The sequence below is a fragment of the Lepidochelys kempii genome, chromosome 8 (assembly GCF_965140285.1).
Source record: "Lepidochelys kempii isolate rLepKem1 chromosome 8, rLepKem1.hap1, whole genome shotgun sequence".
NCBI classification, from domain to species: domain Eukaryota; kingdom Metazoa; phylum Chordata; order Testudines; family Cheloniidae; genus Lepidochelys; species Lepidochelys kempii.
In genome coordinates, this window is record NC_136387.1 from 36,821,765 (window position 1) to 36,836,473 (window position 14,709).

The window sequence follows — 14,709 nt, forward strand, 5'->3', positions numbered from 1 at the left end:
CTTTTACTCCATTGATAAAGTGAAATGGGGCCCTGACTGGGGCTCTTAGACACGACTGGAATCCAAACAACTATCCCGGCAAAGATTCTTACTGACATCCCAGGCAGTGACCATTTTCCTAACAGCTACATACACAACAGAAGAGGGCAAGTGACATTACAAGCAGTGAGGTTTAGAGAGATATTAAAGTTCAAACCATGCTCCCAAATCTTTTCCTCCTCCTCCAGTTTAGGAACGGAAAAGCCACGCTGCACGTGTCTATGTATTTTTCTGCACATACTCTTGTCTCGAGCCAGCCACTTCTTCCTGCCATTTGCTTCTGTTTTAGTTTTGCCAAAGGAAACTCCAAGAGCTCTTTCAAAGCAGCATTAAAAAGAAAAACAGAAAGTCCTTTGTTGCCCTGCTCCTCCTTAGGAGACAGTGTGATGCTTTTATCACAGCAACCCACCAGCGTTCGACATAAGACATGCCTTCCCCTTGAGCACTCTGACTGTGTGCCATGTCCCACTGATGTCAGTCGCCCTATTCATGGGAGTAAGCAGTAGGCTTGGGAGTAACCATTTGCTACACTGGGCCTTAAATCAGGTCTATGGGCCAGATTTTCCAGTGAGCTCAGCATGCTGGGTGCACACTCGGTGGTGCTGAACTCTCGAACATCCAGCCCGAAGTATCAGAACAGGAACGGCTGGGTGCTAAGTGCTTTGGAAAATCGGGGCCCGATAGGGTTCTGCACTATTAAAATCTGGCCCACTCTGAGCAAAAAGGACGATACCTGAAGCAGCACATGGTTTCCTCCACTGAAAAGCCAACAGTATGAATGCAACTGGTATAAAATCCAAGCTAGTCTGCTAGACACAGGAGCTGGTTAACACAGCAGTCTTTGCAAGAAGAGTTTATTACAACATCCAGATACAGAAAGGGTGAGACACAACATCCAACGCATTCAAAACAAACTCCTCCCACCAACAGGTGGCAGCAAACAGAGCACAAGGTCATCTCGTCTAGAAAACATCTCCGTTCTAGCTAATCAGCGTGGGCACCAGTGAAATGGACCAACTTGGCTGAGGGAGCCACGCCCCTACTGTGCTCTTCGGGCCATCAACATTTCTCGGATGTTATCTTCAGCATCCTTTACACTCCGCTCCAGGTACGACTTCCTCTGCTGCAAGGTACAAAATCAGAACAGACTCAACAGCCATATCACCCCACACGATGCTCTGTTTCAGATCAGTAGCAGAATCTCTGCTTTCCTGTGGTAAGTTATAGTGCTGGGAGTGAATCCTACAGAATGGAATCAACATTCATATCACCATAGACAATGTGTGGGGGAGGGGGGAGGAGAGGAGGAGGAAGGAGGAGTCATTTGGGCTCCATGCAAATCACTAGTGAGTCATTTTTAGTGAATAAAGGTCCCAGCATATACTGGTTCATACACCAGGGCTGTTGAGGGTTATTTTTGAATAGTTTAAATCTTTACTAGATATATTTTAGGCACTGTCATATTTATAGGGAAAACGTGTATTTCATTTCTTTACAGACATCGTATTCACAATTGTCATTACATCAGTAACAAAGCATTAAGAAGAGTGACAAGCTAACTGCAATAAAGTTAAAAAGATACATAAACTTAACATTCTGAGCCTGAAACAAAGGGAAAAAAACAAGGAAAAGAAAAAGTACCTCTGTACTGTTATAAAGTAGCTCTGTATTCTATGTACTCACATCTAAAGAATCAACTGACAAAAACCCACAAGGCCCATAGAATAATCTATTCACACTCAGGTAATACTGGAACATCTATAAAATCCTCTTCCAGCCCAGTCAAGTTTTCACAAATTGGATAATAGAATCATAGATTTTAAGGTCAGAAGGGACCATTATGATCGTCTAGTCTGACCTCCTGCACAACACAGGCCACAGAATCTTACCCACACATTCCTGCGATAAACCTCTCACCTATGTCTGAGCTACTGAAGTCCTCAAATCATGGTTTAAAGACTTCAAGGAGCAGAGAATCGTCCAGCAAGTGACCCGTGCCCCACGCTGCAGAGGAAGGCAAAAAAAACCCATGGCCTCTGCCAATCTGCCCTGGAGGAAGTTTCCTTCCTGACCCCAAAAATGGCGATCAGCCGAACCCTGAGCATGTGGGCAAGACTCACCAGTCAGACACCCAGGAAAGAATTCTCTGTAGTAACTCAGATCCCACCCCATCACAGGCCATTGGGCATATCTACCGCTAATAGTCTAAGATCAATTAATTGCCAAAATTAGGCAATCCCATTATATCATCTCCTCCATAAACTTATCAAGCTTAGTCTTGAAGCCAGATATGTCTTTTTCCCCCACTGCTTCCCTTGGAAGGCTGTTCCAGAACTTCACTCCTCTGATGGTTAGAAACCTTCGTCTAATTTCAAGTCTAAACTTCCTTATGGGCAGTTTATATCCATTTGTTCTTGTGTCCACATTGGTACTGAGCTTAAATAATTCCTCTCCCACCCCTGGTATTTATCCCTCCGATATATTTATAGAGAGCAATCATATCTCCTCTCAAAAAGAAAAGGAGTACTTGTGGCTCAAATAAATTGGTTAGTCTCTAAAGTGCCACAAGTACTCCTTTTCTTTTTGCGAATACAGACTAACACGGCTGTTACTCTGAAACATATCTCCTCTCAGCGTTCTTTGGGTTAGGCTAAACAAGCCAAGCTCCTTGAGTCTGCTTTCATAAGACAGGTTTTCCATTCCTCGGATCATCCTAGTAGCCCTTCTCTGTACCTGTTCTAGTTTGAATTCATCCTTCTTAAACATGGGAGACGAGAACTGCACACAATATTCCAGATGAGATGTCACCAGTGGCTTGTATAACGGTACTAATACCTCCTTATCTCTACTGGAAATACCTCACCTGATGCATCCCAAGACCGCATTAGCTTTTTTCATGGCCATATCACATTGGCGGCTCATAGTCATCCTGTGATCAACCAATACTCCGAGGTCCTTCTCCTCCTCTGTTACTTCCAAGTGATGTGTCCCCAGTTTATAACAGAAATTCTTGTTATTAATCCCTAAATGCATGACCTTGCACTTTTCACTATTAAATTTCATCCTATTACTATTACTCCAGTTTACAAGGTCTTCCAGATCTTCCTGTATGATATCCCGGTCCTTCTCTGTATTGGCAATACCTCTCAGCTTTGTATCATCCACAACCATCTCCCCCAAATTCCTAGTTTAAAATCTCTCTTAATCAGTTGTGCCATCCTCCATCCTAGAAGTCTATTTCCCTCCTTACTCAGGTGAAGTCCATCCTGAGAGAACAGTCCGCTGTCCATGAATGCTTCCCAGTGGCCATACATCCCAAAGCTCTCCTTATAGCACCACTGCCTGAGCCATCTGTTAATGGTCATAATCTTGTCATATCTTTGTTGCCCTTCTCTAGGAAGAGACAGAATCCCACTGAAGATCACCTGAGCCTCTATTTCCTTAAGCATCTTCCCCAGCCTGGCATAGTCTCCCTTGATATGCTCCAGTGAGAATCTAGCCATATCATTTGTTCCCTCATGAAGGATAATCAATGGATTCTTTCCCGCTCCCGTTACAATCCTCTTCAACCTCAGGGCCACATCCCGTATCTTAGCACCTGGTAGACAGCACACCCTTCTGTTGTCTGGATCAGCTCTTGTTACAGGCCTGTCTGTTCTTCTCAGGAATGAGTCCCCAATCACATAGACCTGCCTTTTCCTGGCAATGGTGCGATTCTCCAGTCTATCCCCTGTTCCATCTGGCCGCAAGTCCTCTCGATTCCTATTGTCCTTTGCAATCCTCTGCAACCCATCCCGTATCCTCCTGGGGCTCATATTTGGTGTTATCTCCACTGACTCTTACCCCCTTCCTACAGGACTATCTGCTCTTCTCTTCCTTCTTGCCCTCTCACCTTCAGTGACCACCTGCTGTGCCCCTTCTTCATTTTCCAACTCCGCAAACCTGTTCCTGAGCTCTATTTCTCCTTCACTGGCCCATCTTTTCCTCTGCCTGGTTCTCTTAGTCACATGCTTCCAATGTCTACTTTTCTCACCCAGCAGTATCCCCTCAGAGTTCTTTGGTCCTGCTTCCATCTGCAAGTCTGAGCTTTTCCCTTCAGCCTCCTCATGTCTTTGCTCCATCATCCGCTCAAACCCCCTTCTAAGCTCAACCAGAGTTTCCATCTGCATCTCCAATCCTCAGATCTTCAGATCCATCAGCTCTATCAGGCGGCACTTCATGCAGACGAAATTCTTTTCAGGTACCCCCTACAGGATCATGTACATGACGCAGCTTCTACATCCAGTCCTCTTCATTGTGTCTTCCACTACTTGGGTCACTACCACTGCTGCCTCTGTGTCTGTCATAGCCTTCTCGCCTAAGTCCGGTTAGTCTGGGAAACACAAACCAAACCGAGCACCAAAACACTGCCAGACCACCACACACTCCCTTCACTAGCCTCTCTGTTCCTTTGCCTGGCTCTTATTCTTTCCCCCCAAGCCCCCTTACAAACTCCCCTGTTTACAGCTCTGTTTGCTGGCTCCTGTGCTGCTGCAGCTGTCTCTGCCACTGCCTGGCTACCCGTATAGGACACCCTAGTCAGAGAAGCCCCACCCGCAATCAGGGCTCAGATTCTCTCCCAGCACACTGCCCCTACAAGGCTCTGTACATACCACCTTTTATCCCCTTTCTTGGAGATGCGTGTTCTAGAACTCCTTAGCAATCAGAAAAGAGACTTTTTTAAAAAATCATCGTGAATTAGGCTAAACTTGGCAGGGAAATGGACAGAAACTGTAACCCAGAAATAGGAATTCAGCCAGTAGCATTTTTTCCTCCTCATCTGGGTAACCCTAGAGGACTGGAGTCACTTCTTTTGACTATTCTCTCTGAGTTTCCAAACAGCAGACACCACTGGCATATCTCCAGGGGACTCCAAAGCCACAGAAAGCATTCTTGTCGGAGTGGACTGAGATCTAAGTACTAGAGGCAGAACTCTAGATTCAAATTCTCTTCATTAACCGGTGCAAGGAAACTTCAGGGAGGCTCCCAAGGACCTTGACTTCCAGAGGAATGTAACACTTTGGTAATTGTAAATTCGGTTTTAAAACCCAAAAGTGACAGGTGTCAATAGCGGTCTTGGTCCTTGTTCAGAGCTGCCTCCCATGCTCTACCCATTCAGAATTAGGGGTTCACCTAGGTGACAGGCAAAAAAAATATTGCCTGTGAGCACCCTTCAGTTCACTATATTGCCTCCAAAACAGATTGTAAGCTCTGCAGGGCACAGGCTGCACCTACCTTTGTGTCTGTACAGAACCTAGCACACCAGGGCCCTGAGCCTGATTACGGCCTCTCAGGACTACATTAAGAACACCTATATTACAGGGGTAGCCCATGGACAGAGCTTGACTGACAAGCCAGAGACTCCGCCAAAATGGCCTGGGAAAGCTCCAATTCTAGTCAGTTTCCAAGGAAGACCTCGATACCAGCACTTCTGTGCTATATGCATTTGCATTTATTATTACATGTAAATTATAACATCCTGGACCTCACCTCAGAAATCTTTACTCAGGCAAGGAGCCTGATGAGGCCACCTGAGTAAGGGCTTGCAGGGTCAGGTCCACTAAATGCAAGTTAGGGGCCCAGTTCTGTAAGATGCCAAATCCCACTGAAGCCAATGGGAGTTGGAGCTCAGCACCTCATAGAATCAAACCCAAGGGACAACCCACAGCATTGCAAAGTTTGGGACTCCCAGCTAAAAGGAAAAGAAAACCCACTAAGCAGCAAGTCAATGGAGTGTAGTTATCCAACGTTCATCTACACTGCAATGTAAACCTGTGCATGAGCTGGAGCTCAAGCCTAGGTCCCTTTGCATCTACACTGTAATTGCGCTACCCCAGGGTTCCAGGGCTCTGCAGGGCTGGAGAGTCTGAACTCAAGTTAAGCTATGACCTTGGGTCCAAGCCCTATTGCTTTGCAGACAAGTCAAGCGGGACTGCGTCTAAGGTCCTAGGAGTCAGCCGATTGTCCCGTGGAACTGTGGGATACTACTTCCTCAGTCCTCTCTAGCCCATCAATCTGAAATCCACTCTATTGAAAACGAAAGCCGGGGCTACCCCCCTTCCCTTTTGCAAACAGCAACAGCTCATGTCAGTATTAACCCAGTCTCTTCTGATCACCAATCTGCAAGCACACTATCAGAAAGCCTCCTGGGTTTGCAACGGAAAGCCCTTCTGCAACACAAGCTGCTTCCTGGTAACTTGCAGGCAGGCAGTAAAGTTATCCCACAGTGCACCACAGTCCTAGGGCTAGAGTGGCCATATTTGGGGTGGGGGGGCGGCACCACTAGGGACTCTAGGATAAGGTTATTCTGACACAGCTCTGGACTCTGCAGTGTGGACACCAGAGCTGTAGGTTCATGCACAGATTAGAAAAGTCTTAACACAGGGTTAAAATAAAATATAGGACACTCAAGTCCAGGGTTCCCTAACACAGGTCAGCTGACTCAAATCCTACTCACCCTGGGCTTACATTGCAGTGGAGACATACCCTAAGTCCTTTCTGGAACAGGTTTAGAGGTGAACTCCCCCCAAAGGAAACACAGAGGACTCACACACACAAAGGCTGGGACAAGCCTACAAAAGGCAGGAAATTCCAGGTTAAAGCTCCAGACCGAACAGTCTCCTGTCAGGCTTTGCCAAGACACGGGGGGGGGGGGGGGGGGGAGGGAGACGCGACTGGGAGCTCTAATGCAGCAGGAAAAGTCATTAGAACATGGTACTATGATACAATCCTGCCAACATCACCTTGTGTCTGCACTCTTCCAGACAGACTCCATCCAAGGTATGTTCGACTGAAAAGCCTACCACTAACTACAGCTGGAGCTTTAGTTCAGCTAAACTGTTTAGTACAGTTACAAGTCTGTAAATTACTCAGAACAGTTAACAGTAGTCAGATGATCTGGATGGAGAAAAAGTGCCCAGTCCTCTCTCCCAAGTCAACCCCAGCAATGACATCAGGAGCATCTGGCTTTCCCTCTGCCCACAGCAGCAGCTTTTCAGTAAAATGTTTAACGAGAGAGCCCAATAAATAGCTATACTAATACTTCACACATGTGTAACATTGAGGTCTGTAGAGCACAGCACTCCATTCTCACAACCCTTCGAGGTATTTGTACGAATGTGGAAACTGAAGTGGAAGGGTTGTGTGACCAGCCCACGGTCACAGCAGCAGTGTGTGTCAGAGCTGCGATTAGAACTCCGGCATCCCCTGTCGTCATGCTGCCAAACAAAGGTGGACGTGACTGGCTTTAACACTAACACTATCCACCCATAGGAAGTTACTTTCTAATCAAATGTTTTGATAGCTGGTAGCTTATGAAATCCCTATCTGTTTGTCCTCAAGGCAAATTTCATATGACAAAATTTTGTTTTAAAAACCTGCCCTCGACAGATGCAAAGCGAGGAAACAGAGGGGTTGTATCATTTCTATTGCTGTCATTAAAGAACTCATTTAATTACAATGATACATAACTGATAGTTACCACCATCAGTCTGTCTTTATACACTCCATGGGATTCCAAACTTCCACTGGGAGGAAACCTAGCTAAAAACCCTTTAGGCCTTGCTTCCGATGAGTAAAAGTACTAGGCACACTAATCCTGCCTGACACATCACTGAAGCATTCATACTCTGGGCGTTGATGGTAAGGAACGTTTCTTCAAATAATCCTCTACGCTCCCCCCTTGGGGCCTCTTCTCCACTGGCAGAGTGTGGTCTCCTGCTAGTGTATGGCAGAGCACTGGAGGTGGAGCTGAATGCCAAAGGGGACATTGCTTGAAGAGCCACCCCTTGCTCAGATCAGATCAACTCTAAGGTCCTGGGAGCTCAGGATACAGGCGAGAGCTGCTGGGGGGATTGAACACCCTTTAGCTGTGTTCCCACCCCATTATGTGGCTCGCAGGATCCAGTCTCATAGCTTAGAGGGTCTGCCACCCATCCCTACTCAGTCCCAAGGTGCCTTGGTTCCTCCCCACCACAAGGATGTCCTAGCACAGGTCAGTCCCCTGCATGAGGTCTGTGCTCTCAGAGAGAGGGCGACACTGGGCACCCAATGGGCTCCAAGAAGCCTTCAAGTTGGCAATGCCAGCAATGGAGCAGCAGAGGCAGCCTAGGACTCAGCAAAGAAGGATCCAGGCCACATGAAGGCCTCTGCTGCAGGTAAAGGGAGAGGGAGAAGGCTGGGGGAAAAAGGAAGCCAAATATGTCCCGAAACAGCTCAACAATGTGCTATCAAGGATCTAGGTCACCCCCCCAAAGAATGGGTTCACCAGCAGAGGAAGAAGTGAAGCACTAAAAGCTCAACCCAAAGAAGGTAACCTTACAGATACCTCCACTGGTGAGCAGCCCGAAGAGCCAGGGCTACGGCTGGCTCATTACATTCTGACTAAGGGCCAAGCTCTAAGGAAGGGTGTGAAATAGACTATTGCTACATTTTCATTGCAAAGGGAAATCGAGGTGTTGTTTCCCCTCAGAACTGCAGGCTGGTTTCTGTTTAGGTAATCACTGGAGCAATATCAGGAACTTTTGTGTAAACCCCTCCTCATTCCCTAATTACTGGGGCCTAGACGGAAACTCGATGTGACTCTCTCGTCTTGTCTTCACTGGGGACAGCCACAGATGTGTTACACAAGCTGATCTGAAAAACAGTTTGCCTGGTCAGATCAGTTTTAAAAACCCACCTGATGAGTTCTGAATATAGTTTTAAGTCATGTTTAAGGCCTACTCTGCTGACATGGCCACATTTGATTGGACCTAGTTGGTAGCAATAAGTGAATCATTAACGGTTAGCGTTATCAGAAAGTCTACCGACCCCTTGCGACAATACACCCATTATTATTACGTGCTCTGCAGTGGTCCAATCGTATTTCATTTGCATGCTGATGCGCGTTTCATTGCCCTTGTTAACTGAACACCAACTGATCTTTCTGTAGGACGTACCAGAATGTGGTTGCAAGGTTTTAAAATTCATAGTAGGATTCTTCACTTGCGTTTCCTGCTATCTGCTGCCACCAGGTAAAGTGATACATTACATTTGTAAATGTTTTTCTTCACTGCTCTTTAAAAGGCAAATACAGTTAAAGAAACCTCTAATATAGAGAGTTACAGCCGTATTCCACCCTGACATGCACACACACGTACATGGAAGTCACAGTCAATTTATGTATTTGTGTCCACAAGAAAAATCAGACACTTTGCCAAAGTCTCCTCCCCAACTGAGCATGTTACTTTAGTTCTATGGTGTTTTTAAACCTCAACACACCTCTCTGGCCCTGATCCTGGAACTGACAGCATGCTCACGCAGCACCCCATTGACTTCAGAGCAATCTGGGGAAGTGCAGCAGGGCACTTATGTGGTACCAACTGCAAGACGAGGGCCTACACTTGGTAATCAAGTTCTCCGTACTGGAAATACGGCTTCTGTGTTCTACCTCAGAGATGGCTGCACAACATGGCTCAGTAACATTATCTAGCAGAGCAGCAAATGGAAAATACCCTATCCAATTGAAACTGCCAGAGCCCTTAGCATCAGCAGAATAGAATTTCTCAAACTGGAAGGACAGTAACATTGTCCCTTTTCTAAAGAGCCAAGAGGCCATGGGCTGGGATTTTCACAGAAGGCTGAGGGGGGGTGGACCCCATTCCTGCTGAATTTTGATGGCCTAACCACCTTATACTCTTTTGAAAATCCCAACCCTGATTATCAAAATTTATCAAGGCCTCAGTTTTACACTGTATGCAGAAGACAACGCATTACCAGCACCAGTTACATCAGAATCCAGGTACAAACAGTTATGGACATGTCTACACTACAGTGGCACAGTTGCAGCTATGCCACCGTAGCACCATAGCATAGATGCTTCCTACATCAATGGAAGGGGTTTTTCCATCCATCCACCTCCCTGACTAGCAGTAGCTAGGTCGACAGAAGAATTATCCTATGTACCTAGCTGCCTCTATACTGGGGGCAAGTTCAGCTTAACTAAGTTGATCTAAATTTTAAGTGTAGACCAGGGCTCAGTTGCTGCTGTGGCAAGTAGGAGGAGGGGAGAATAAGGGATTAAGTAGCATGAAAAGGTTGGGTTGCCAGCTGATATCTCGGTCTGAAACAGAGGGATGGTCCCTTTCAGAAAGGCTGCCCCCGGCCCCAGTGCAAATGACTCCTCATTTAGCATTCTATGTATATATAGATTTACCAGTCAGGACTCTGCTACCAACATAGATCTTTGTAGTTTTACTGAAGCTTATTCAGTGCAGGCTACTTCAGGTAGTTTCTTAACTACTCACTGCCAAACTGCAACACTTAGCAATACCAGTAAATAAGCTTAAATCGTTTGTCAAGTAAGTGAATCATCCAGCACTCAAAATGACCAGGGATTCCAGTGCATCTCAGTTACCAGCACTTACTGGGCTGAGTTTGCAAGGAAAGGGTTTTCAGTGGTTTCAGAAATAAGTTTGTTTTTATGGCACTGCTATTTACAGGACTTCCAAATATGGAGGAGTGACCTGATGTTACACTCCTCCGGCATGTGGTGTAGCCTGTTAATTATTGCCCAGCTGAGGAGCTAAAAGCACAAGGCTGCCTTGAAGGCAGCTGAATGCACATGTGAATAATTTAATGAGACCTGTAGTTCTAACTCTTTGGGGAAAGGCCATATTTAATGTTTGATTTAAAAAAAAATCCTTGCTGATTCAGAGAGCGGGGCCAGAAGAGATGCCTATGAGGAGCCAACCTAAATGCCGGCATTTTCAAGTATTGCTCACTATGCCACTCACACAGATCTGACCTAATCTGCTCCAAGTTTACAGAGCACGAACTTTGATAACCACCCTAGTAATCTACTCTCCTGCTCCCACTTCATCAATCCATTTCCCCTTCACTAGCATTTGGGGGGGAATCTCCCACCATGGCACTATCACCAGTGCTATTTAGGGCAGGTCTAGACCAAATGGTGGGAGAAACATCTGGTCTACACTAGAGCTCTCACCATGGCTACCACCAGTGGGAGATTCCCCAAGATGCCAATGTTCATTATTTTACCTTCAGAGACTGAATAACTACAGCACCTTCCTTCATTTATAGTGCTACCTGGAAGGTATTTATGGACCAATCACGTCAACCCGTTTGCAGACTCTCTTATTTCCCTACTACATATTGTTACAGATGGAGTTAAAACCTCTTACACTGATTAATTAGCAGACACCTTTCTTTCAGTTTAAATGTAATAAACAACTGCAGTCTCTAAGCCAAACCAAGTTCACTCAGGAATTCTAACCACTCAGAAGAGGAAGTTTTCATTGGGTATTGTCTTGGGGGTAAGGGTGTGTGGGCATGGGACAGACACAGCACAACAAGGAGAGAGACATGAAAGAGACACCCTGACAGAGCAGGAAAGAAAGCCAAGTGGACTCTATCTGGAAGCAAGGTGTGTAGCCCTGGGAGAAGCCTAGTGAGAAGTTTTTGGGACAGAGTGCTGGCTGAAAGAGTTTTGGGCTGTGAACAAGGAAGCTGTCTCCTGTTTTGGGGTCCTCCTATGTTTGGAGAAGCACAACTTTGTACATTCCTTGTAAATTAACAAGACTGCATCAAAGAAAATACCTGACTCCAATGTCAATTTCTCCTCCCCATAGCGACAGTAGGGAAATAAGGGAGTCTGCCACAGGGCCCTGAACTCTGACTTGCTGCTCCGGGTCAAAAGGGGTAACACTCCATTTTGCCCTTTAGTTGCTCCTCCAGTGCCATACCCTTCAGCCTTTGTTCTAAGTTACCTTTCTTTGCCTTTTCCCCCCCTAATTCTTATACGGTTGGTCATAACCTGAGTGGGATTTCACTAAGGCTCTGTCGAGTAGAACTGGTACCTCCCATGTGATCAGAGATGCAGCCAAAAATAGCACTGGCTGTTTACGCATCCTTGTCATACAGAGAGCTCACATTAACTTCTCTGGCATCAAGATCTGGCCCTTCTAAAGTAGACAGACCATAAACTGAATTCACACTGGACACTGAGCAGCCATCAGATGAGAAAAGCTACAATTTACCTAGGCCACATTTAAACCAGTGACATGGGGAAGAAAAGGAATTAGTCAGTCTTCCTCCATACCTTTACTTGATAGGAGGCTGTAACAGTCCTTAGTTTCAGTTACTGGGAACATGAACTTGACTCTTCCTCCTCCTTTTGAGGTTATGCAAGTCAGGCTGTGTCGCACAAACACTAACTCTCTCCTGGTACTTACTATTACAGTCCATTTAAGAGGCTGCTTTGGTGCTCTGGTTTGTGTCTTGTCAGCAGTACAATAATAAGGATGTTTTAAATACCTACGATCACACTCTAACCTGATGTGTCTACTCCTAAGAGGTGACCTTGTGTTTCAAATCCCTATTCGGGTAGCATGCTGCCACCTTGTTTTCTGATCTAACCAATCCTATTTGGTTTCATCAGCAGCTGCAGAACTGTATTCTATTTAATGCAGAAGTTGCTACAGCTGATACTGCCTCGAGAGGGAAAGAGCTGTGATTAGCACAGACTCTCTCTTTGGCAATCCAGGAAGGAGTTTCCTGCATGGTTCAGGTAAATTGGAGTTCAGTGCATTGGACATTCCTACCTTAAGTTTTTATGACATCATCTCCTAATAAGAATCATTGAACTGGTTCCATTCCGAAACAGATATGCAGCATGACACATCAAAGCCATACATTCTTAATAGGTTAAAGAGGTAGTAGCATGCAGGCATTCCACAGGGAGGAGAAAAAAAACTATGACTCAGATCCCTCACTGACTAGTTTTAGAAGACTAAAGAAATATATTTCCTACAGCCTTGTGGCTTAGATACTGGCCCTACATTGAGAGAAACTAGGATGGTTTTTGGTTGTCTTCGCATATCTATGGAGAATCCCAAATTCCGTTCTCAGGAGAGGATGTGCTACTGACGTGTCTGCTGGGCACCCAACCATTGTGGCACATATTCTTTCTTCTATTAAAAAGCCAGTATTACAAAAAAGCAGTATTATCTGCTCTCCACGATGAACCAGGCTGTGAAAGGCAGAACTCTAGATTACGCATAGGATTTAAAGACACAGTCTTATCAAATAATTGTTTATAATTTATTTTTCATCATTTTTGATGTTTGCATTGTGCTTCTTGCTCTGCTTGGACAATGAAAACCTAGAGTAGCCAGTTTCAATTTCCAGTTCTCATGCCTTAGCCCAATGCTTCAATCTGTGGGCAGCAAATACTGAAAGGGAACGTTTAAATCCAAACAAAAAGCTCTTCATAGAAATTTAAAAGACAGTCATGGAAACTTTCTGCCTAATGTTAGGCTTTGTAAACCCTTGTTCCTACAAACCCTAAATGATGGGTCTGAAGCAAGCTGGCAGCTTCCTTTCCTGAGGATGCTCTTCCCCCAGTGCCTTTTCCCAAGGATTATATCACATTCTGGAGCATCAGCCTGCCAGTTGCCAGTATTTTATTCGCACAATCAGAAGCCTTTCCTTGAGGAAGTCTCTGAAGTCTTTGGACATGACACAATGCCTCAAATAGCACCCCTGATGTAACTCATCTTGTGACATGGGCTCTATAAACTTTTTGGCCAAGAGTTTCTGTATCTCTAAAGTTAACATGTGTCATTTTTGACATTCCTCAGGGTCTGTGTGGGAACACTCTTTGAGAAAGTGATCAGATCCCAAGATATAGTTGGGTATACACACTCGTCTGGAGAAACATTTCCCCCAACCCTACAGGGCTTCAGCCAACATCAGGATGGTTAAAATTCTCCACATAGCCCAGGCTGGAGGGAAGGAGATTTTGCTGTCTTCAAAAAGATCGGTAACGAAGTCTAAAATTTTTTGTCTACGCGTGGTCTTTGAAAAGGACATAAGAATGGCCCTACTGGGTCAGACCAAAGGTCCATCTAGCTCAGTATCCTATCTTCTGACAGTGATCAATGCCAGATGCTTCAGAGGCAATGAACAGAACTGGAAATCATCAAGTGATCCATCCCCTGTCGCCCATTCCCAGCTTCTGGCAAACAGGGGCTAGGGACACCATCCCTGCACATCCTGGCTAAAAGCCATTAATGGACCTATCCTCCATGAATTTATCTAGTTCTTTTCTGAACCCTGTTGTAGTCTTGGCCTTCACAACATCCTCTGACAAGGAGTTCCACAGGCTGACTGTGCGTTGTGTGAAGAAATACTTACTTCCTTTTATTTGTTTTAAACCTGCTACCTATTAATTTTATTTGGTGACTCCTAGTTCTTGTGTTATGAGAAGTAGTAAACAACACTTCCTTATCTATTTTCTCTATACCAGTCATGATTTTATAGACCTCAATCATATCTCCCCTTAGCCATCTCTTTTCCAGATCTGAAGTGCTCTGTCATTTTGTCACTTACTTGGCCAGAGTGAAATCTAATTAGCCAAACAGATTAGCCCATCTAATGCTAGACTGGGCATTTGCTGCTACAGTTATGTCTTGGGGAAATTCAGAACATAGCAATCAGTGGGCTTTTTTCTGAGCAGCTGCATGGGCATACACCAGTTCCGGAAGTCTAATGAGCCCTGGGCCATCTCATGTTGACTAGAACCCCCATCATACAGGGATACTCTAAGATTTATACCTTATTGCAACTGATGAA

The 14,709-nt window shown here is 45.3% G+C and overlaps 1 protein-coding gene across 1 annotated transcript in view; it reads right to left on the bottom strand.

Moving 5' to 3' along the window:
• Nucleotides 1-877: 877 nt before the first annotated feature.
• PFDN1 (prefoldin subunit 1) overlaps nt 878-14,709 on the bottom strand; it is a 60,355-nt gene continuing 46,523 nt past the window's right edge. The window contains exon 4 of the mRNA XM_073356052.1: nt 878-1,162. Coding sequence (XP_073212153.1) covers nt 1,079-1,162 — 84 coding nt within the window. The 3' untranslated portion in view covers nt 878-1,078. The remainder of the gene's footprint in view (nt 1,163-14,709) is intronic.